The 22,149-nt window shown below is 44.5% G+C and overlaps 1 protein-coding gene across 1 annotated transcript in view; it reads left to right on the top strand.

The window, feature by feature from the left end:
• The first annotated feature begins 13,572 nt into the window (after positions 1 to 13,572).
• The window catches only part of TBX20 (T-box 20), a 66,259-nt gene continuing 57,682 nt past the window's right edge, over positions 13,573 to 22,149 (top strand). The window contains exons 1-3 of the mRNA XM_006832138.1: positions 13,573 to 13,702; positions 17,132 to 17,414; positions 20,114 to 20,278. Coding sequence (XP_006832201.1) covers positions 13,576 to 13,702; positions 17,132 to 17,414; positions 20,114 to 20,278 — 575 coding nt within the window. The 5' untranslated portion in view covers positions 13,573 to 13,575. The remainder of the gene's footprint in view (positions 13,703 to 17,131; positions 17,415 to 20,113; positions 20,279 to 22,149) is intronic.

Here is a 22,149-nt window from a genome sequence, read left to right on the forward strand (position 1 = left end):
CAACAACATGAGAATTATCAGGGAATATGTTGAAATGCAAAAACTCTGGTCAAATCCAGATCTATAAGAATAAAAATCTATACTTTCACAAGATCCCCAGATTGTTTGCAAGTGATATTTTGTAATGCTTAAAAATGACATAAACTTCAAATTTCAATGTGTGATATTAATGTTATAATTTGATAATTTCCACATGCTGTTGGCTCACCTTTCTTTGGAATGGGCACAAATATGGAACTCTTCTGGTTGGCTGGCCAAGTAGCTGGCTTCCAAATTTCGTACATAGACAAGTAAGGGCTGCCAGCATCTCATCCATTTGTTGAAATTTCTCAATTGGTATTCCATCAATTCCTGGAACCTTGTTTTTCACCAATGCCTCAGACTTCTTCCTTCAACACCATCAGTTCCTGACCATACATTTCCTCCTGAAATATTTAAAAATCAACTAATTGGTTTTTTGTACAGTGACTGTGTAATCCTTCCATCATCTTTTAATATTTCCGGTATCATTCGATACTTTGCCCATATTATTGTTGTTGTTAAGTGCCATCAAGTCAATTCCAACCCATAATGACCCTGTGTAGGGTTTCCAAGGAGCAGCTGGTGAGCTCGAACCACTGACCTTGCAGTTCAAATGAGTTTGCAGTCTGACGCATTAGCCCACAGCGCTACATCAGTACTCCAATATTACAAGTTGAGGCTTGCATTGTCTCTTCCATTCTTTCACCCTGAGAAATGCTGTTTCCTTCTCTCTTGGCTTCCTAGCTTTTTGAACATTTCATTATAATACTTTACTGTGTCTTTCAGAGCTGTGCAATACAACTAACATTATTCAATGCAAGGAGTATGCAGTCATTTTACCATAGAATAAAGTGTGGCTCAAAAGAGCAATGAAGGTCAAGGTGTCATTCTAACTAGTTAGGACCTTCAGGCCCTTGAAGGTATTGTATTCACTACCGTTGTTGCTGGTAATTGTAGAGTCAATTCACACTTATAATGACATCAGTGTGTTAAGCTACAACAGTGCTCCATAGGATTTTCTTGGCTGTGACCTTTCAGAAACAGATCGGTGGGCTATCTTTTGAGGTGATTCAAACTGCCCATCTTTCAGCTAGAGAGCAAGTGTTTAATCATATACATCACCCAGGGACCCCTAGGTGCCTCTCTAGAAACAGAGAAACTTCCTGAGATTTTGTTTGTTTTTCCTCCTCTCCTGATCCACTCAGCTGACATCAATTTCAAAGTATCTCTAAAGATTCAGAAGAGAAGGTGTTAAACCTGAGGGGGTATAGGAATGTCTTAGGCCTGGTTCTCTAGAGAAGCAATATATATATGCAGAGAGAGAGAAGTTTTTTATCAAGAAAATAGCTCACAAGTGCGAAGTCCCAGGTCCCCAGTGGAAGAGAGGGATGTCAATTATATTGGGAGCAGGTCACACCCGCAAAGAAGCATCCCTTTAGTTGATTGACTGCTCATAGCAACATGTCAGAGTTAACTAGGCCTGTATTAGGTTTCATCACCATGGGAATAAACACTTCCCAATTGCTGTTGTTGTTAGGTGCCATCGAGTGGGTACCAACTCATAATTACCCTATGCACAACAGAACGAAACAATGCCCTGGTCCTGGACCAACCTCACAATTGTTGCCACGCTTGAGCCCATTGATGCTGCCACTTTGCCAATCCATCTCACTGGGGGTCTTTCTCTTTTTCTCTGATCCTCCACCTTACCAAACATGATATCCTTCTCCAGTGACTGGTCTCTCCTGAATATATGTCTGAAATATGAGAGACCAAGTTTGGCCATCTTGGCATCTAAGGAGCACTCTGGCTGCACTTCTTCCAACACACTTCTTTCCAGCTGCTAAACCTCTGGAAATCCTGGCTTAGTTGAGTTGACATAGAACCCTAAGGATTACAAGGAGCCTTGGAGAGATGCCTACCAGAGCTCATACCCATGTATTCACTACCTACTAGCAGATAGGATTGCTGAGTGAGAATCAACTCAAGGTCAGTGGTTATGGTTAGCTGTGCAAATGCTATTATGTTGCATAGACTTTTTGTGCCTTAGTTTCCATATCTGGGGAGCACAAAGGAGATACTATGTGCTTAAGGTAGTCCCTGGCATACCCAAGCATGTGAACTATGTTAGCCTTTGTGATGAGCCCTTTGCTTTACATGAGAAAGGGAGAGAGTTACTCAGAAACAGGACTGTGCTCTTGGGAAAACTGGAGAGCCTGGCTGAAACTGAGCACAGAAAGAAAGACTCTCCATGCAGCCTGTAAAGGTTGGTGCTGGGCGGTGTGCCCAACACATCCTATTTAAGGACCATTCACAAACATTCACTACTTAATAGGTAATTTTAATAATTAGTCCTGCTTTGCTAATTACACTTCAATGACTAGAAGCTATGCTGGCAATACTGTATAGGTTGCTGTGAGTGGTAGTCTTTTAGCAGTCATCTGGAATTAGAGTTGAATGATTTTGAAGTCAGACTTTTATCTCTAAATGGAAGTTCAATAGGGCATTGTGCTGGGAATTCAAAGAGGAAAAACTCTGGAAACCAGAAGACATTCTTGGGTGGTTTATACTCTCATTGTCAGTCCCAAATCTAAGCCCCCTGCCCTATTACTTAGGATCAGGAGACAGCTATCTGCTTGTTATTGTTGTTGTTAAGTGCTGTCAAGTCTGTTCTGCCTCATAGCAACCCTGTACAAGCTTATGAGGAGCAGCTAGTGGGTTTGAACTGCCAACACTGTGGTTCAAAGCCCCGTGCTGATCCTACAGCGCCATACCAGAAGTCCTATGGTATATTGAAAATAAAAAAAGAGGGTCTCGGAAACCCTGTATAGGGTCACTATGGGTCGGATCCGACTCGACGGCACTTAACAACAACAACAGGAGCCCTGGAAGAGTCCTGGTATGATGCTGGAGGGTAAGCACCAGACTGCAAGGTTGAATTGAACCACAAGGTCAGCAGTTCAAACTCACCAGTCGCTCTTCGGAAACCCTATGCAGGGTCAAAACTGATTCGCAAGCACGTAACAGCAATAAGGAACACTGATGGCATTGTGGGCTAAGCACTGACTGCTGACAGCAAGGTCAGTCACCCAGTGAGAGAAAGATGAGACTGTCTGCTTCCAGAAATATTTCATTTCCAAAATTCTAAGGAGCCCTTCTACTCGGTCCTATGTTGTTGTTGTTGTTGTTAAGTGCTGTTGAGTTAGTTTTGACTGATAGTGACCCCATATAGGATTTCAAAAAAACAGCTGATGGGGTTGAACTGTGGATCTTGTAGTTAACAGTCCAGTGTTTAACCTGCAGAGCCACACCAGGACTCCCCTATGAGTCAGAATGGATGTATGGCAGTGGGCTTGCTTTGGCTTAGTTTGACTTAAGGAGGTTCTACTCTGTGCTGGAATACTGATGTGGCTCTGTGGGATAATGCACCAGACTGCAAGGTCGGCTGCTCAAGCTCACCAGCTGCTTCTTGGAAACCCTATACAGGGTGGCAATGGATCGGAACTGACTCTGTGGCACTTAACAACATTGTGCTCAGTGTTCTGCAAGCACCATCCCATTTAATGTGGAATAATGTAACACTGTCCATGCAGCCCATAAAGGTTGTTCCATCCATTATACAGGTAAGGTAAATGAGACACAGAGAAGAAGAAACTACTTGACCAAGGTCACACAGGTTGCAAATGTTGTTGTGTGCTGTGGAGTTGGTTCTGACTCATAGCTACCCTGTACAGGGTTTCTGAGGCTGTAAATCTTTACGGGAGCAGAAAGCCGCATCTTTCGTCTGTGGAACAGACCTTGAGGTTCGCAGCCCGATTCGTAACCACTAAGCTACCAGAGCTCCTCAGGTTGTAAATGACAGAAGTGAAACTTGAATCCAGGAAGTTCTGAATAAAACCAGAAGTCTTGGGTTGTTCTTTAATCATTTTAATCAAGTGTGTTTAAACACACACTTCTTTTTAACATTTAACCTTGGTCTTTCTCTGTATTTTTAAATTTAAAAATGTTGTTGTGAAGTGCCGTGGAGTCAATTCCGACCCATAGCGGACCCTGTATAGGGTTTCCGAGGAGCAGCTGGTGAGCTTGAACCGCTGACCTTGCAGTTCAAACGGCTTTGCAGTCTGGCGCATTTACCCACAGCACCACACGAGGACTTCTAACTTAAAAATAGAGCAGTACCATCCGTCCTTTATTAGGCCTAACATTTAACATTCATTATTTTACTTAATCTTCCCAACAATCTTAAGTATCTATCCAGACCCATTTTTCAGACGAGAAAACTGAGACTCAGGGAAGTTCAGTGATGAGTCCTAATGCCACAGAGTTAGTAAGGTTCGAGTAGGGAACTAGAAAATAAGTCTACTGAAATGTTAGCCTAAGAAGTGTTTTGAGTCCTGGCAAATCGCTGCCAGACTCCGAGCATTGGCTTTCCACTTAAAACCCCCAGAAACGCTGCATCTGCGACCGGGAAAGGCGCGGTCTCCGGCCCAGCCCCCACCCCTGCCCTGCGCTAATGGGGGTAAAGCTCCGCCGGCGCCATCCTTCAAGCCGAGTCTGATAATAGCCCTGATTAAATGACGGGGAAGCCTAGGGAAGGCCTCCGCCGCCGCCAGCGCCACCGTCACCGAGTCGACCAAGAAGGGGCCGGCAGTGGCGGAGGCTCTAACTCCGGCGTCTGAACCCCAACCCCAGGAGACGGCGGAGGCCAGAGTCCTGGGCACCATCTCCATCCCGGGCTCCTGGGTGTGAGGCCGCGCTCATGGCCCCTATGCCACGAAGGTATAAGCGACTTTGAGTCCGCCTTTCCACCAATAGTTCGCCAGAGACCGTTACAGCGCGGGCTTGGGAGAACTCTTTTGCAGCCAGAGTCCACCTGGATGGACACCGGTGGCAGAAGCGATTGGAGCCCGGAATGCGGCGCCGTGTTCCGCAGCGCCCAACGGGTCTACCTTTGGGCAGCTTCAGACTCTTCAAGGTGAGGGACGACTTTTCCTGAAGATGGTAGAAATGACAAAAGAGAACCGTCGGGATCCAGAGAGCAGTGCGCCCGTGCCTCATCAAACGCATCTGTCTAGCCTTCGCGTGGTCCTAACTGGGGTCCTCCTCACGCAGCGCTCAGCCAACGCCCAGCGCTGTGCTAGACACGTCCCACGTTTCACACAATTTGCACAGCCTTTCCGTGAGTTCTGGGCCATGGTCATTCCCTGCCATTCCCCCCATCACAACGCCTTCAAAGCTAGAGAAACCCGATCTCAGGGCCAGTAAAGAACGTAATTAACCTCGACCTCCATCGGCCTGCCACCAAAAACTCAAACGTACGTGGAGATCAAGGTGCTGAGCGAAAGAAGCCCTTATCTGCGTGCAAGTAATTTGACAGCGTGCACCGCGTGCCAGTTACCTGCTTAGTCCAGTGCTAACCATGCGTTATCCGTGCTGTCTGTCCCCGGCTCTTAAGCCGCTGAAACTCCAAGTCCCTCCTAACCTGCATATTAACCGGTATGTGGCACTGTGGGTTAATGCTCTGGACTGCAAAGTCAGTTTGAACTGCAATGTCGGTGGTTCAAGCTCACCAGATGCTCCTTGGAAACCCTTTACAGGGTCTCTATGGGTCGGAGCCTACTTAATGACACTTAACAACAACAACAACAATCCCCCAAAGGAAAAAAGTTGCAAAGTGTCTAGGCTTGTAGTCCACTCGCCACAGCCAAAGGCCTTTATTTGGCCCACATATGCCCTTGCTCCTTGGAAACCCTATACAGGGTCGCTAGGGGTCTTAACCCACTAGATGGCACTTAACAACAACAATGGCATCCTGGTGTGGAGCTGTAGGATCAGCCCAGGACTGCTAACCACAAGGTTGGAGGTTCAAACTCACCAGCTGCTCCTTGGAAACCCTATACAGGGACTCTCTGAGTAAGCCCTAAACAACAACAATGCTGCTTTGCACGACCAAAGGGAAGGTAGACCTGAGTGTCACATCTGCCCTCGCTCTGCTGAACGAAGTCCCTGGTCCCCTTGGCCAGACAACAAAGACATGCTGTTGTTTCAGGGCTATAGGGCTATTATTTACAAACGCGACAGAAAATTCCGCCCCTCTCCCCATCAGGAAACTGACCAAATTAGTGATAGAAATCTGACATGGGGTGGAAGAGACTTGGTTGATTCCTGCTGTACTCCTAAACTAACTGTGTGCCCTTGAACAAATTAGTTTAATCTCCCAAAAACTCGTTTTCTGAAAGTTTAAACTTCATACCATAATGCTACCTGCCTTATATTGTTATCAACATCAATTATTTTATGACAACTTCCTAACAAAGTGCCTGTTGCATATTAAGTACACCACAGATGCTGTTTGAAAATCCAGGATTGCAAAGTACCAAACGCCCTCAAAGCATATGATTTAATGGAAAGACAACAAGAAATGAAACAGATTCATTCCTCAGAGGCTACTTGTCTTCACATCTGCACCTAGCCACCCTGATCCACGGGCAGCATGCTAGTTTCTATCTACTGAGCCCCAGAGTGAAACCTAGAAATTCTGCAAACCCCAGAGGAAAGGCTGTTTTGCAAACTCTTTGAGGGAATGGTTGAAATTGGGGGTATTGAACACAACTTCTTGATTGGATCCCTAAATAGAAAGGGAGAATTTTCCTAAATTCCAGTGTTAACCAATAGATAACAGCTGTGAAGGTTTTTTGCTTTTTGCCTTTACACAGACATTGCTTCATTAACTCTTTATAACAACCTCCTTGATGTATTATTTATTACAAGTAACTTCATTTTACAGATTCTATTGCTGACACCAATACTTTCCTCAATAAGCGCCCCTACTTAAGTTGCTTGTTCTGTCATATTTGTATATAACATTAAGTCAGTAAATCCATATATACTAAGAATTCTATTAGCTGCATATTAGAGGGCAGGTATGAGGAATTGAAGATGAAGCCAAATGTATGTTTTCCATACTGAGATTTAAAAATACAATCTCCCCAGCTAAACCTTGAATTTTTGAAGAGCAAGAATCATATTGTCCAACCCACTCCCTCCTACAACAAGCCAGTGGCCCACCCAGAATGAGTGAAATCCAGATAACAACTGAAATCTCTGTTCCTACACCTTTTCTGGTCTTTATTGCAATTTGTTTCTTGTATTTGTGTGTTTATTGTCTCGGCCTTTCACCATACTGTAAATTGTTGGAGGCAGGAATTTTAGGGTTCTGGTCATTGTTCCATTCCCGGAGCATAACACAGTACTCATCCCAGAGTTAAGTAATATTTGATAAATTAACAGATACTCTGCATATTTCTGTCTTTTCTTAGAAACATGCATCTTTGTTTCCTTACATCACACATGCATCAAGTTGCCTGGAGCACATTTGGAAATAGACATCCAAGTCCTTCTGGGAATGTATTTTGCCCACTGCAGGGGTTAAGAAATTCACCAGATTTTCTGGGATCAGTTGCGATAGAAAGACTTAGCAGGGACACGCAGGGCTACTTCCGGTCTGGGTCATTCCCTTTTGATTCCCGCAAATCTCCTGACAAGGGCATAGGTAGATTGTCAACAAGAACAGCTGGCTCTGGGTTGTGAAGAACGAAGACAAGTGACTGAAAGATGAATGAAGACATTGGTTGGAGGCTGAATCATCTTCCAAAGTGGTGCAATTGAGTGACATCCGCCAAACTGGCATTACATTGATAGACAGCAGTGGTTGTTTTTCTAGAGTTGTCTCATTACCTTTTGTGGTGTATGTGTGTGTGTGTGTGTGTGTGTGTGTGTGCCCCGGCCACGTGTCTGGCAGCAGTGTGCGTCATTCCCACAGGCACCCACACGTCCACCTCGGCGCGCTTGGGCCATGGTCCACAGAACCTTCATCCCGAAGCAGTGAGCCTATCCTCTCCCTACATTCCTTCCTATCCTGGGGGGTTCTCCCTTCGTTAGTCCAGAGCGCCCCTCAAGGCCCAGAGGGAGTCACACTTTAGAAGTCAGAGTGATTTCCAAGAAAATAGTTAACTTTGATAGGACGATGGGGCTAGAGTGGTTGTTGTTGTTAGGTGCCATCGAGTCGGTACCGACCCACAGAGACCTTATGCACAGCAGAACGAAACACTGCCCTATCCTTGGCTAGGGTAAGAACCCAAAATTTAAACTGTCGTCAAAAGCTAATTAATTATTAAATATAATTTAATGTAGTAATTTAAAAAATAATAACTCTTGCAAAAGATTCATGATATACCAAAATTTAAAGTAAAAATGTTTTAAGTAATACTAGACAGGATCCTTCCCTTGACGGGTAATTAAGAGAAGGCAGTGGGGAAGACGGCGGAAGGGAACGGTTGGCAAAGGAAGGCAGAAGCACTCTTGGAGAAGGAGGAGGTGGCAGAAAAGAAAGTGAGAGAGAAAAAAAATAGGTTAAAGGAAAAATGCTTGTTTAGGGGGAAAGAGTAGGTTTGGGGTTTTGTGACCGCAGACGGGCAGAAAATTTTTTTGCCATTCTCGGGGTCAAGCTGCGAATTTTGGACCTAACTGTAGTGAGTGCTGTCCCCTATCCCAGTCCCAAGGAGGCCTGCTTGCCAGACTAATAGGGAAGGAAGTGGCAGTGGGGAGGAACAGGAGGGTCACCGACCTGAGAGTGGTCACGTGAGAAGACTCAGAGTCCTTGCGCCTGGCCTCTTTCCTCAGGCTGGCGAAGAATCTGCGAGGCAAGGCGCTTGTGGGTATGGAGAGAATGGGAGCGGGAGGACGCCGAGGAGCGCGCGACGCGCAGGCTACACAATGGTAACTGGGCCGCCGAGCCTGAGCTCAATCACTGGTGTCCACAGCGAAGACCCTGATGTTCGGCTGATTAAAGTCACAGTCATCTCGGGCTCTGGCCTAAAGGGCCCTTCCCTTCATCTCTCTTGGTCTCACAGCTAGATGCGGGTATAGGAGTCCGGAGCGCAAAAGTACACACGCCAACCCGGAACCCAGACCAGTGCCCTTCCCAGGCGGCCCAAGGTCTGCGCTTCCAGGACGTTTCTGTGGCTGGCCTGGGAGGGTTCGCTCTCCGGGTTCAACTTGGTGGAAGAAAACGTAACCCTCCCTGGGCATGCTTCTCCGTCGAGAGCGTTCCCTCGGAGCAAAGTCTCGGACTCGCCCTCTGGCAACGTGATGAATCCGAGGTAGCGATGCGCTCTCCCTGTAGGACACGGAACCGCGCCCTGATCTCTGCGCACCCTGGGGACGCCTAGGAGCGGTCTTCCAGGAGTTCGCGGCCTCCCTCCCCACTAGGCGTGGGGCTCTTTTCCTGTTCGGTAAACCGAATTTAGGAATCCCAAAACATCGAGGCCCGCTGCTGTTGTTTTATAAATATATCTATCAAAGAGAGAGACAGGATAGGGAAAGCATTTCAAGCTACGTTCGGTATTTAACCCTGGAAGTCTGGGGCGTCACGCGTGTGCTGAGAAGCCTGCTTTCTTTTCTCCACTTTTCCGGGGTTACCATCCCGCCGTGCCGCCTCCAGTCCGCTAACAGTGAGGGGTGAGGGAGAGGGATCCAACGTCCCTGGTGTCTCCAAGTCGGCGAGACAAGCCTGGAGATGATCTTGCTGCTCAAAGCTAGGAACCTTCGTTAACGTTTCTTAAGCGAAGGACAACTGATTGACCATAACAGGAAACCAAATGTTTCTCGGACAGTTCTTAGGATCCTCTAACTCTGAAGTTACGGAGGCGACTGGTGGAAATTTGGAAGAGAGCCGTGGTGTATAAGGAGACAATTCTTCTAGTCCTCAGTATAATCAAATTCGGACTATAAACCAAATGTACATTCTTAAGGTCCACATTTTAAAGGGATGGAAATAATGGTTCAATACTACTTTGTTAACGCCAATCCTTTCCGTTTCAAACGTTTCAAAACGTACACACAGATAAATCTTACATGAGCACCCGAGACATATATCTCTGCAAACTTTATTATTATTTTTTGTCTTTGCAATCCTGAAACTGCAGTTTAATAACGAAATATAAAGGTCGGCAGTTCAAACCCACCAGCTGCTCTGAGAAAGAAAGATGAGACTTTCGGTCTCTGTAAGGATTTACAGCCTTGGAAACCCTACATACGGGGTCGTTCTGAATCAGAACTGCCTTGTTGGCAGTGGGTTTGATTTATTGTGTTCTCTTTTAATTTTTGATGTGTTGGATTAATGGCAATGACGGGCCAGGGGCGTTAAGAGCATTTTCACATTATTCTATCTTTTAGGTAGGAAGAATTATCGTGCCCATTTTAGTAGATGATAAAATAGAGGCTTTCAGAGGTTAGGTAACTTTAGAGGTTAGATCAGTCTGGATTCAAAGTTTTCTCCTAATCCAATGCTATCCAGTACCAGAAAACAACCCTGCCTGCCAATCATCAGCCTGGGAAGAGCTTGAGGACTGTGATCCTTCGGTTCCAACCATTTTGGTTTCGTTACCTGTTAATTCGTGTTAATAATGGAGTTTCCAAGAGACCTCAGAACACCGCACTCTCCGCTTCTGGAGATCTCTGGACGGCCCTCTGAAAGCACCTCACTGTGAAGCACTTGTTCCCCGTTTTTATAGCTCCATATTGATTTGCAAAGGCAATAAATCTAAGAGGTGGACAGTGTGCCCTCGGTAATGATGTTGTAGCACACGTTTTACTGCCGCGGTTTCAACACCAACAAGATACATAGTTTGTTAGGAAGCCCCAAACGGCTCACCTTTTGCACCGGATATGCTTAAAGGGCCTTTGGATTCCTCTCCTTTGCTGCTTGCCTCCGCGTTCGCTCAGCTTTTCTTGCTTCCTAGTTCACTCTCAACAGGGTGAATAGGTCTCCCCTGCTCACAAGAGATCCAGAACTGGACTAAGGACGCGTAGACAGTTGGAAAAGGCGATGGAAACAAATTAAGCTTTTCTCTTGCTTCTTCATTTTTTTTGAAGATGCCCCTATCATGGAAGTATTCAAAATTCCATTTCGAATCCTTAAAATGCGTCTTTTGCAGTGTGGAAATGTCACGGCAAGTCTTTATATATTGTTTTTAATTGAAATACAATTCTATGGCAAGTTTTTGAAAAGCAAATCAGGAGAACGAACTTCGGTACATGGACGAAAAGTACCGTACATGTAAAGCTGGTTCCTTCCAGGTCTAATCCTAAACATTAGAAACAGGAAAGAAACCAGTGTGTGCCAGATATTCAAAAATCAAGAAAAGTTGTTTTTATTTTGACAAGATGTGGTTGTTTGTATGTTAGAGTGGGGGACTTCAATACCTGAAGCGCCTAACTTGCCTCAAAACAACAAAACATCAGAGTTTCAAGACTAGAAACAGATTCTCAAACACATCTCTATTTTTGTTATAATTTAATCTGAAACATTTCTGCTCACAGCCAGCGATTCTTCTGCTGAATATCCCAGGAACAGTCGCAGCTGCAGTGTGTCTAAGGTTTCGGTCTGTTCCCAGCCTGTAGTGTGGCCTGGATCTAGGAGCGCATTCCTTGGCCATGAGGAACCCTGTTTACACCTATATAGCAAATGGATATGAGTTAGACAGCATCAAAGTCTTTGGGTTCTGGAAGTCTAAGGTTTTAAAAATCTCCCCCAAACATTTATGCATAAGCACTTTGCATTTCGAGAACAGGTTTCTTAGTCACCTGCATGCAGCAACCTTATTTAAAAAATGCTGATACATGATGACAAAAATCTCAAACCAAAATTCATTGCCATCTAGTCAATTAGGACTCTTTGTGACCTTGTAGGACACCTAAATGGAGTACCGTATCTTTCTCCCAAAGAGCAGCTGATGGGTTAGAATCGCCAGTCATTTGGTTAGCAGACACGCGCTTAACCACTGCGCCATCAGGCAGGGCTCCCAAACGATGACAAGACTGGTTTAAATCATGACTTCCAGATGTCATCATTTTGCTTCCATAAAAGTTCTCAGCATCTATTTTGATTTTTAGTGTTTTCTCATACGTTTATTTCAGGAACTGGATGGGGTGAACCGAGAGGGGAGAAAAGGGCTGATGGGGAAATGGGGACCTTTTTAAATTATTATTAAAGACCCACCAACATGCTCCTAAACGCCAGACCGACTGGCTGGAATGGAGCTCAAATATTTACATGTACAACTTGTGTGTGTCAGCCTGAGTTTACAGGGCTCCAAGTGAAGCGGATTACCCTGCGAATTCGGAGAATTTGAGTTATTCAGGCTCAACCAGGCCAGCAGGACGCCCCCCACGAAGTCTTGCGAAGCCCTGGTAGCAAGGAAGGCAGGAGGGTTCTGCGTCTGCCCGGGCCTGTGAGGCGCACACTCTCCCATTGCGCGTGGTTTGGTCCCAGCCGAATACAGCATCAGGCACTGGACGTTATTCCTAGTCATCCCTTCTTCTGCAACCCCACTTTCCAGAATCCCCTTCAGACAAAAGTGCTCAAATGGAAGTCCTGGTTCTGGGAGCAGTACCCTTGCCAAATGCTCGCGGCTCTTAGAGTGTCTTTTGCAGGGCTGTGTCTTCTCAGTCCCATAGATAGAAGGCTAGACAAACAGGCAGACTTTGGGGTCCAACGAAGCGCGGGGACCCAATCCTAAGGGGCGCCCGGCACATGGGTCCAATCTGATAGTCCAGGACTCGGTGCGTGGACGCGGGTTTGAGGCGCCGGTTCCCTCTCTACTTAGCGCTTCGCAACTTTATTTTGGAACTTTGAGGGTGGGCAAGAAAAAGAAAGGAGACGGCAAGAAATTCCGAGACTTCCTCCGGTCTAGCTTGCCACACCAGGGATCCCAGGTCTTAGACCGCGCCCAAGTTCCTTTGACCGCAGCGTGCACTGCCCTGTGCCCCGGACTACTAGACCAGGCGTGGAACTTCCGCAGCAATCGTGGGGGCCCGGGGTGTGGCACCCCTGTCCCGCAAGGTCGCTGCACCGAGCCACGCGGGCGCCGCGCCCCCTGCGGGCCCTCCGGGGGCCCAACCCGCGGCCCCGCCCCCGGCGGTAGTATCAGGAAGCGGTGACGTGGAGAGGTTCTGACTGGCTGCGGGTCGCCGGCATCGCTGCGGCCAGCAAATTAAGGCACAGGGCTGCAAGCACCCGGGCACAGTGTCCTCTGTGCTGCGCCCCTTTCCGCACGCCCCCAGGCAACACACTCGGCGGGTAACCACCTTCAAGCCACTTCGGCCATCTGGTTGTCCTCGGTGGCGGAGGAAGGAAGCGCGCTGGAGAAAGTGCTGCGGGACCCCTGGGTTTCACTCTGCTGATGCTGGTCTCCGGCTTCGAGAGGCACAGTTTCTGGTCCAGCCGAGAGTCCCGGTGCTTGTGTGTCTGGTTGACCCACCGTTTTCTCTCTCACTTGCTCTCTGACTAAATCCGAACTGTATGCGGCTCTGGGATCTTGCGGTCGGGAAAAGGAAACGCCAGTGTGGAGCATTAGGAAGGCTGGAGTCCCCCGCTCTAGTGTGACCGCACTCGGGAACTTTACGTTGTTTTTCGGGTCTTTGTCTCCCTCGGGGAATCTGGACCGCAGGTCGGCAGGTCCAGTCCCTGGCAAGGATCCCGCTCTGGGGGCCATGGAGTTCACCGCGTCGCCTAAGCCTCAGCTCTCCTCCCGGGCCAACGCCTTCTCTATCGCCGCGCTCATGTCGAGCGGCGGCTCCAAGGAGAAGGAGGTTGCGGAGAACACCATTAAACCTCTGGGTAAGTCGGACTGCTTGGTTGTTCGTGGGAGGCACTGGCGGGATCTGTGTGTGTGAGTGTACCCCTGTTTCTTAGCCATAGGAAGTTAGCAAGGATGGCGCTGTGTGTGGTGCCTTCCCCTAAGCAGGGCAGCGACAGGCCACACACTGGGGAGTAGGAGATTTTTCTCTTTTGGTAGGGGGGTTCTGGTGTTTCAGTCTGCTGTGTACTGTGGGTATCACATCTCGTTTTGGAGCTATGTTTGTTCAGAATCGTCCTACGAAGCTAGACATAACAATGTGCATGGATATAGATATGTCTGGTGACTCAGTTCAGTGATAAATAATAATAAATACCTTTTATAACTCAGTAAGATATAGGGCGTGTAACACCTGCTTGTGCATTTGAAATCAAGACGTTCTAAGAGACTTAATTAACAACAAGAACGAAAACAAACGTTTAAATTTTACTTTTCCCCTGAAGAGAGGCCGATCTTGAAAAACACTCAAGTGCTGTAGAATGAGCCAGTTTGTCCCTCACGAACTATTTGGTCACAGAATGTCCAGGCTTATCAGTAAGACATCATTTTATAAATGCTATCATTTTCAGTTGAGGTTGGCAAAAACATTTGCCAGTAACCATTTCCCAAATTACTCAACTTTTAGTTACACTGTTTATTTAACAACTTTTACCATTTATAAAAAAAGTGAAAGGAGAATTAGACATTATGTTCTCCTCCACACAAGTGAATTGGGTGGGAAAGAAACTGCCCAAGATAAGTGTGTTTTATTTATTTTTTAAATGAAGGAGAAAGAAATATCTTTTAGAAAGAAATGTTTTCCTCTTAGCCTCTTAGGCAACAGAGAAATAAGCATTGCTCTTCCCAGTTATTTGGTAAATGTAAACCTATGAAAAACAGCAAATTGTAAACAAAGTTTTGTGGGGGGGGTTTCTTTTTGAACCGTCCCCCACTTTTTTCCAACCTTCTTTTTATCCTTCACATTTTTCTGACCTTTTTTCTATCTTTCACAACAAATTAAATAACAGTTAAGAGGAAGAAGGTGATGACAAAGAAAATACAGGATCTGGGCAGAGAAAGAAAAGAGAACTAAAATCCCTATAGCAAATTGAAACCAAGGAAAAGGAAATAGGAGTAGCTACTGAAAACTTACTATCAACTGGTCTCTCCAAGCTTGCCAGCTTTCTAGTTCCGTTCACTGGTTCTTCCCAAGTACGGCATCTAAATCTCAGCCAGCTTTAAAAATGGAAATAATTAATCAAGTTAACTCCAATAGCTTAGAAGTAAATTAACTACCAATTTCAAAATTAACTTTAAGTGACTTCCCAATAGTATCCATTCGTTTTTAGGCAACTCTGAATTCTTTTTAAAGCCACTGTTTCAGTGTAGTATCTAGCAGGAAAAGACTACCTTAAGGTAAAATTCCTGACAGAAATACAAATTTGTTGTTATTATTAAGTTTCATCGAGTCCGTCTGACCATAGTGACCCTGTATAGGGTTTCCAGTACAAATAGCAGATAGAAAAATAGTCTAACTTCGCTGTCATTTTAGCATTGTTTTCTTCACTATAATTCTGAGAAAAGCCATTTTCTATTAAATTCGGAACCATAAAGCAGTTGCCAACTCACAGTATATCCTCCCCACCCCTTATCATAGTCTGCAAAATGAGAGTCTCAGCCCTGGGTTTTTGAGAGAGGTTCTAGAAGAACCTCCCTAGCACAGTTCAACAGAGCACAATTAATGACTGGCAGCCAGAGTCCAGCTAGAGAAATACCTAAAGTTTTAGAGAGAATGTAGTCATTTAAAATACTAGATGCTGTAGGGCGAGGGCTCACAGTGCCCTAAGAGTACTCATTTAAATATACAAATTCTTTTCTTAAAAGATTGCATCAGACCCTTAGAGCATTTCTGTATTGTTCTCTTCTTCCTCTGGTTCCCAACCTTCAGACCCTGGGATCAGTCCTGGCTTAGGAAGCTTGCTTTTTCAACAGCTGAAAATTAAGACTTTTCTCTTTAAGGCCAATTGATGATGTTGTGGTTGTCAAATGCCATTGAGTTGGTTCCGACTCAGCAGCTGGTAAGTTTGGACTTGTGGTCCTGCCGTGCCACAACTTGATAATTGCCCATAAAGATATCATGCAAATGTCAAAATATTTTTTTCTCAGAAAATAAGTTATTTTCATGGACTATTATCCTTTCTCTTTAAGAATCAAAAAACAAAACAGAACAAAAAACACCAAGAAAGAAAATTAATTAGGTCACTATGAGTTGGAACTGACTTGAGGCAATTAGCAACAGCACCAGTCTTAAGTAAGAACACTTAATGAGCTGCATTATCACTGTAAAAGACGAAAAGGTTAACATTCAACAAGCTTTCTGATTTCTTCATTTCTTGCTTGCCTGCCCCATGTCAAAAAGTATAGAAAGTAACAAAATACTTTGTATGATACATGCATATTGTATGTGTCTGTACACATCGTATATATATGTACACACATACATTCAGAACATTGAAGGCACTTAAAGTTGTTTGGAAATCAGCTTCTCGTTGCAGATTCAAGTAGTTTCTTTTCAAGGGATGCAAGATAATTGAGACAATTACAAAAGTTTCCCTGTAGTCCATCAAAGTGACTGATGTCATCCAAAGTCCTTATCAGCTGTGGAGAAGAATGTTTGGTTCATAGTCAGTGTTATTCTATCCTGTTGGCTAAGCAATCTTCCCATTTTATTAATATTCTGCTAGTCAGGCTAGGTTGGGGTTGTTTTCTTCACTTCCAGGATCCCCCCTTTTTTTAACCTCCCCCCAAAAATACACATATCACTCCTCAAGCAATTGTTCCACGCCTGTTCCAACACAACCCAGAGAACTTGTATGCTAGCATCTTTCAGGAGATCGCAGCATGGAAGGAATATTGTAACAATGATCTAACTCTCTCCTCCAGGTACCTAGGAAACTGAGGACCACATCCCCAGTTTCTTCTATTTCCCTGCCCCCTTTTGCATTCTATCTTCTGGAGAGGGGGCCTGAGGAGGGAAAGGAAAGTTCCTTGTAAAGTCAGAAAGGTGGTCCTCTCTTCACTCCCTTGCTCTCTATGGAGATGTCTTTCCTTCTAAGAAATTCTCCTAGGCAGAACTTCTTATAAGCCGGGAAGTCTAGAATTAAGCAGGGCTAACAAGGAATCCTTGTTATAACCTTCCCTAATCACCACATTTCCTTTTCTCCACCTTTGCATATTGATTCCTCACATGTTTCAGTATGGAAATTGCAGTTACAGTCTCCATAAAAATGGGTCATCTCTGCTCTCCTGGCGTTTCTGAGCTTAACTTTTCTAAACTCAAATCCAGGGATCTATTTCAGTTGTGCTGTTCTTTCTGAATATTTCCTAGGTTGATAGGGTCAGCTGACATTCTCCATTCTTTTTGTCACCAGAGCAATTTGTGGAGAAGTCATCCTGTGCCCAGCCCCTGGGTGAACTGACCAGCCTGGATGCCCACGGGGAGTTCAATAGCAGTGGCGGTGGCAGCGGCAGCAGCGGTGGCGGCGGCGGCAGCCCTTCCTCCTCCTCCTCTCTGTGCACTGAGCCACTGATTCCCACCACTCCCATCATGCCCAGTGAGGAAATGGCCAAAATTGCTTGCAGCCTGGAGACAAAGGAGCTATGGGACAAATTTCACGAGTTGGGCACGGAGATGATCATCACCAAGTCGGGCAGGTAGCTGAGTCTGGGCAGGTCTGGAGTGGAAAGACAGGGATGGAGCCCTGGGTGGTGTAGTGAGCCTCTAGGAACTGAGGAAATAAGACGAGTTCTGGAGCTAAAAGAGGAAGCATCACTCTAAGGATGGCATCTTCCCTCCTACTTGCCTTTGAAATGAGTATCATTTGCGTTCTCTGCACCAGGCCAGAAGAGCCTGACCCAGCTTTGAAGAGAAGGGCACTGGGATCCTGCTTACACCTTAGGAGGGCATGATCTTCTCTCCCCATTCCTCTGAAGTCTGAAGGGTTTGAAGGTGTGGGGTCAGGATCTGAAGGAAGGAGGAAACTAGCATAGGGAAGGCAACAGAAACTGGGCCAGGTACCCCAAGAGGATGCTGTTGTCTAGGTGCCATTGCGTCAGTTTTGACACGGCCTGATTCTGTGCAATCCTCACAATCATTGCTATGTTTGAGCCCATTGTTGCAGCTACTGTGTCACTGAGGGTCTTTTTCTTTTTCACTGACCCCTTACTCTACAAGCATGATGCCCTTCTCCAGGGACCAGTCCCTTCTGATGTTGTTGTTATGTGCCGTGGAGTCGGTTCCGACTCATAGCGACCCTGCATAGGGTTTCCGAGGCTGTAAATCTTTATGGGAGCAGAAAGCCTCATCTCTCTCCCGTGGAACAGCTGGTAGTTTCGAACTGCTGACTTTGTGGTTTGCAGCCCAATTCGTAACCACTATGCTACGAAAGCTCCTTAGTTAGCAGGTCCAAAGTACATGAGATAAAGTCTTACCATCTTCCCTTCTAAGACTTCTTTCTGATTGTACTTCTTCCAAGACAGATTTGTTCGTTCTCTGGCAGCTTATGGTATATTCAATATTCTTCGCCAAAGGTATCAATTAGTTGGTCTTCCTTACTTATTGTCCACTTCTTGCATACATATGAGGAAATTCAGAATACGAAGGTCAGGTGCACATTAGTTCTCAAAGTCAAAAAGCTTTGCTTTTCAACACTTTGATTTTTAAAAAAGGTCTTTTGCAGCAGGTTTGCCCCATGCAGTATGTCATTGGATTTCTTGACAGTTGCTTCCATGGTCATTGATTGTGGACCCAAGTTTAATGGCATCTTTGACAACGTCAATATTTTCTGTGTTTTTCATAGTGTTGTTTATTGGAAGGGTTGTGAGAGTCTTTTGTTTTCTTTATGTTGAGGTGTAAGCCATTTTGAAGACTTCATCCATCAGTTTTTCAAGTCCTCTTTGCTTTTATCAAGTCAAGTTGTGTCATCTGAATATTAAGGTTGTTATTGAGTCTTCCTCCAATCCAGATGCTATCTGTTTTCTTCTTCTTAGAGTCCAGCTTCTTACATACAGATTGAAAAAGTATGCTGAAATGACACAACTCTGAAGCACACCTTTGCTGATTTTAAACCACCCCCAGTACCCCCTTGTGGAGTCCTGGTGTAGTGCTGCAGGTTAATGCGCTGAACTGCAATGTCAGTTTGAACTGCAAGGTCTGCAGTTCAAGCTCATCAGCCACTCCTCAGAAACTGTATACAGGGTGTCCATGAGTCAGAACTGACTACATGGTATTTAGCAATAGTATTCCCATGTTCTGTTCAACAGACTATCTCTTAGTCTGTGTACCGGTTCCTCAGATGCACAATTAAATAAATGTTCTGTCTTATCCATTATTTATTATGATTGTTGTTGTTGTTGTTATGTGCCGTGGAGTCGGTCTCGACTCATAGCGACCCTGTACAGGGTTTCCGAGGCTGTAAATCTTTACAGGAGCAGAAATCTTTACATCTTTCTCCCACGGAACAGCTGGTAGCTTCGAACTGCAGACCTTACGGTTCGCAGTCCGATTTGTAACCACTATGCTACCAGAGCTCCTTTATGATACACAGACTGTAATGCCTTTGCAGCATCAATAAAACACTTAAACATCTTTCTGGTATCCTCTGCTTTAAGCCAAGTTCCATGTGATATCAGCATTGATACCCCTCCTTCCTTGTTCTCGTTTGAATTTCTGGCAGTTCCCTGTCAATATATTGCTGCAACTCTTTCTGAATTTTCTTCCTTGAAATTGTAGTTGCATGTGATATAAGGGAGTGTCATTTCTCATTTATTTGCCTTAATTTGCAGAAACAGCCAGCTTCTATAAAATAGTAAAGTAAAACCCTGGACAGAAGAAAGAAATTTGAAAGGACAAGACTCCCTATGGGAAAGAACTGTCTTGCTAGATTCCAGGGTGAGCTGCAGGGGCAGACAGGAAATTTCTGGGGTGGAGTGACTTCCCCACAGCCTGGACAAGGCTCAGAAAGTCAGTGGCCCCAAAACTCGGGACCCAGAGGAATACCCTAAGGGTCTTCCAAAACCCAACTGGATGCTGGTGAGTTGCAGACTCCAACAATACAGACCCCAGGGCCTTGGGAGTCTAATGTGGTTGCTAATGAAAATACATAAGCGTTTTTCCCCAAGCACAGACCTTCAGATGTTTGCAAAAACTTTTCACTAAGCAAAGAAGACTAGCACTTAAAGGGTTCTAGGCTTTGGAGAAGGTTGGATCTTTGTATTCACATCTTGTGGCTTTACTGGAACAAAGGGGGCTGGAGGACTGAATGGAAGAGGACTGGGACCCTTTTCTTCCCTCGTTAATTCTGCTCTTTAGCCAGTGTGAGCTAGGGCTGATTCTTTCTGTCTCCCTCTGTTAGGAGGATGTTTCCAACCATCCGGGTGTCATTTTCCGGAGTGGATCCTGAAGCCAAGTACATAGTCCTGATGGACATTGTACCCGTGGACAATAAGAGGTACCGCTATGCCTACCACCGGTCCTCCTGGCTGGTGGCTGGCAAGGCCGACCCTCCGCTGCCAGCCAGGTTTGTGTCTTTGGATTTTTTTCCCCAGTGAAATGTTAAGCCTGTTGGTAGGCTGTCTCTGTGCTGAGTTTTAAGGAGGTCTGTTTTTAAACAGCAAACTCTGGTAAGAGTTTTCCAAATGTGAGTGCCCCAAGATGGACTCTTTAAAATATGGTCTTCTCAGAATAAGGCAGCTTATTCAATGACAAAATGCTGCCTTTATTTTAATCTTTTGTCATAAGTTACCTTAAAAATTTTCCTTACATTTTAATAGAACTATCCACTAACCATCAGGATCTGCCTCATGTGGCTACCATAATTTTCAGTTGGTAGCTTACAATAACTAATAGGGTGCTTCCCCTCAATCCCACTTAGAAGGGTGCATTATTGGAAAGTGATTGCTTATACTAAATATTTGCTAACAGTATGGGCTATAGCCACACATAATAAACATCATTTTTGGTAAAATTTGGTTGTTTTTTATTTTGACTAGTGAAGAGTTTATATATTTTAAGTAAGAAAAAAAGACTCTTTTCCTCCATAAATAAGTTTAATGGGTGAATGTAATTCAACATCAGGCTAATATTCTTTTATGTAAAATATTACTCATTTAACATAGTAGGCATCATATGTGTTTGTTTTTGTCATAATCATCCCATCATATTTTGAAAGGAGTACCCTTTTAAAAACACACACACATACATACATACATTCCTCTCTAAATCTGCATTGGTGGGGGAGGGATGTATTGGTCTATCTGAAGGCGTACGGTTGGAGATTACAGGAATCTATCTAATTTCACACTTTAATACAAAACAAAGAATATTAGCTGGCTTTTCACTAGGGATTCTAAGATAAAGTTTCACAGCTTTTAAGTTGTTTTATGACTATCTGATTTTTGTAATAGATTGAAACTTTATACCAGAGCTGAGAATTTACTGAAATGTGCAGATTTTAGAAACTTTGAGTTTATGCTTGTTGTTGTTGTTGTTGTTGTTTTAAATGTTTCACCTGCAATCTTTTTCAAGGCCCAGAATCAACAAAGACAATTATATAAAAATTTCAAGTGGAATATTTAGTTCAGTTAGCACTTGATCATATTGCTGAGCTTAAATAATAAGTTGAATTCACTAGAGAAGAAAATAAAAGCAGTCTCTCAGCATTTTCCCTTTACACCAGAGACTAGCAAGGACATCTTTCTGAACTTTTTAATCATTATATTAAACAACAGTCAGGACTAAGAAAATTTTAAGAAATTGCTTTTAAAAAATACTGAACAAGGTTCACCAGTTCACAATAGACATTAAATTGAACAGAATTGGTGTTCTAATTCTTAATTGTACTTAACTGGAGTCCTTGTGCAGTGGTGCTGTGGGATAAAGCACTGGACCACAAGGTAGAGTTGAATCACAAGTTTGGTGGTTCAAATTCACCAGCCTCTCCTTGGAAGTGCTATACTTGGCCCCTATGAACAGACTCCAATGACACTTGACACGGTAATAACTTAACTATGAAAGAATTGATTTTTTCATTATTCTTATTTCATTGACTGATATTTACAACATTGTTTTAAAACAGAGAAAGAGAATTTGAGCTGATTCCTAACTAACCCTTATTACAAGCAAGTCACCCTCCCCTTTCTTTTCTTTACCAAGTCTTCCCTCTAAGAAGTTAATCACTCTTACTTAGCATACATTTTCTTCCTATCTGAAAGGATGGGGGAACTGGTGCTGGCCAGCAGGACTTTGGAATATGACATGCATTGTTTATGTTACTAATCTGTTCTGGTTGGAGAAATAGACTAATACGCTATCTTAGCTGAAGTATGTTTAAGCTATTGCTGGAATTTTAAGTCCTGGGACTTGGGAGAGGAGGGGCTCCCCATATGCTTT

This window comes from Chrysochloris asiatica, unplaced genomic scaffold, assembly GCF_000296735.1.
Source record: "Chrysochloris asiatica unplaced genomic scaffold, ChrAsi1.0 scaffold00006, whole genome shotgun sequence".
NCBI lineage: Eukaryota > Metazoa > Chordata > Mammalia > Afrosoricida > Chrysochloridae > Chrysochloris > Chrysochloris asiatica.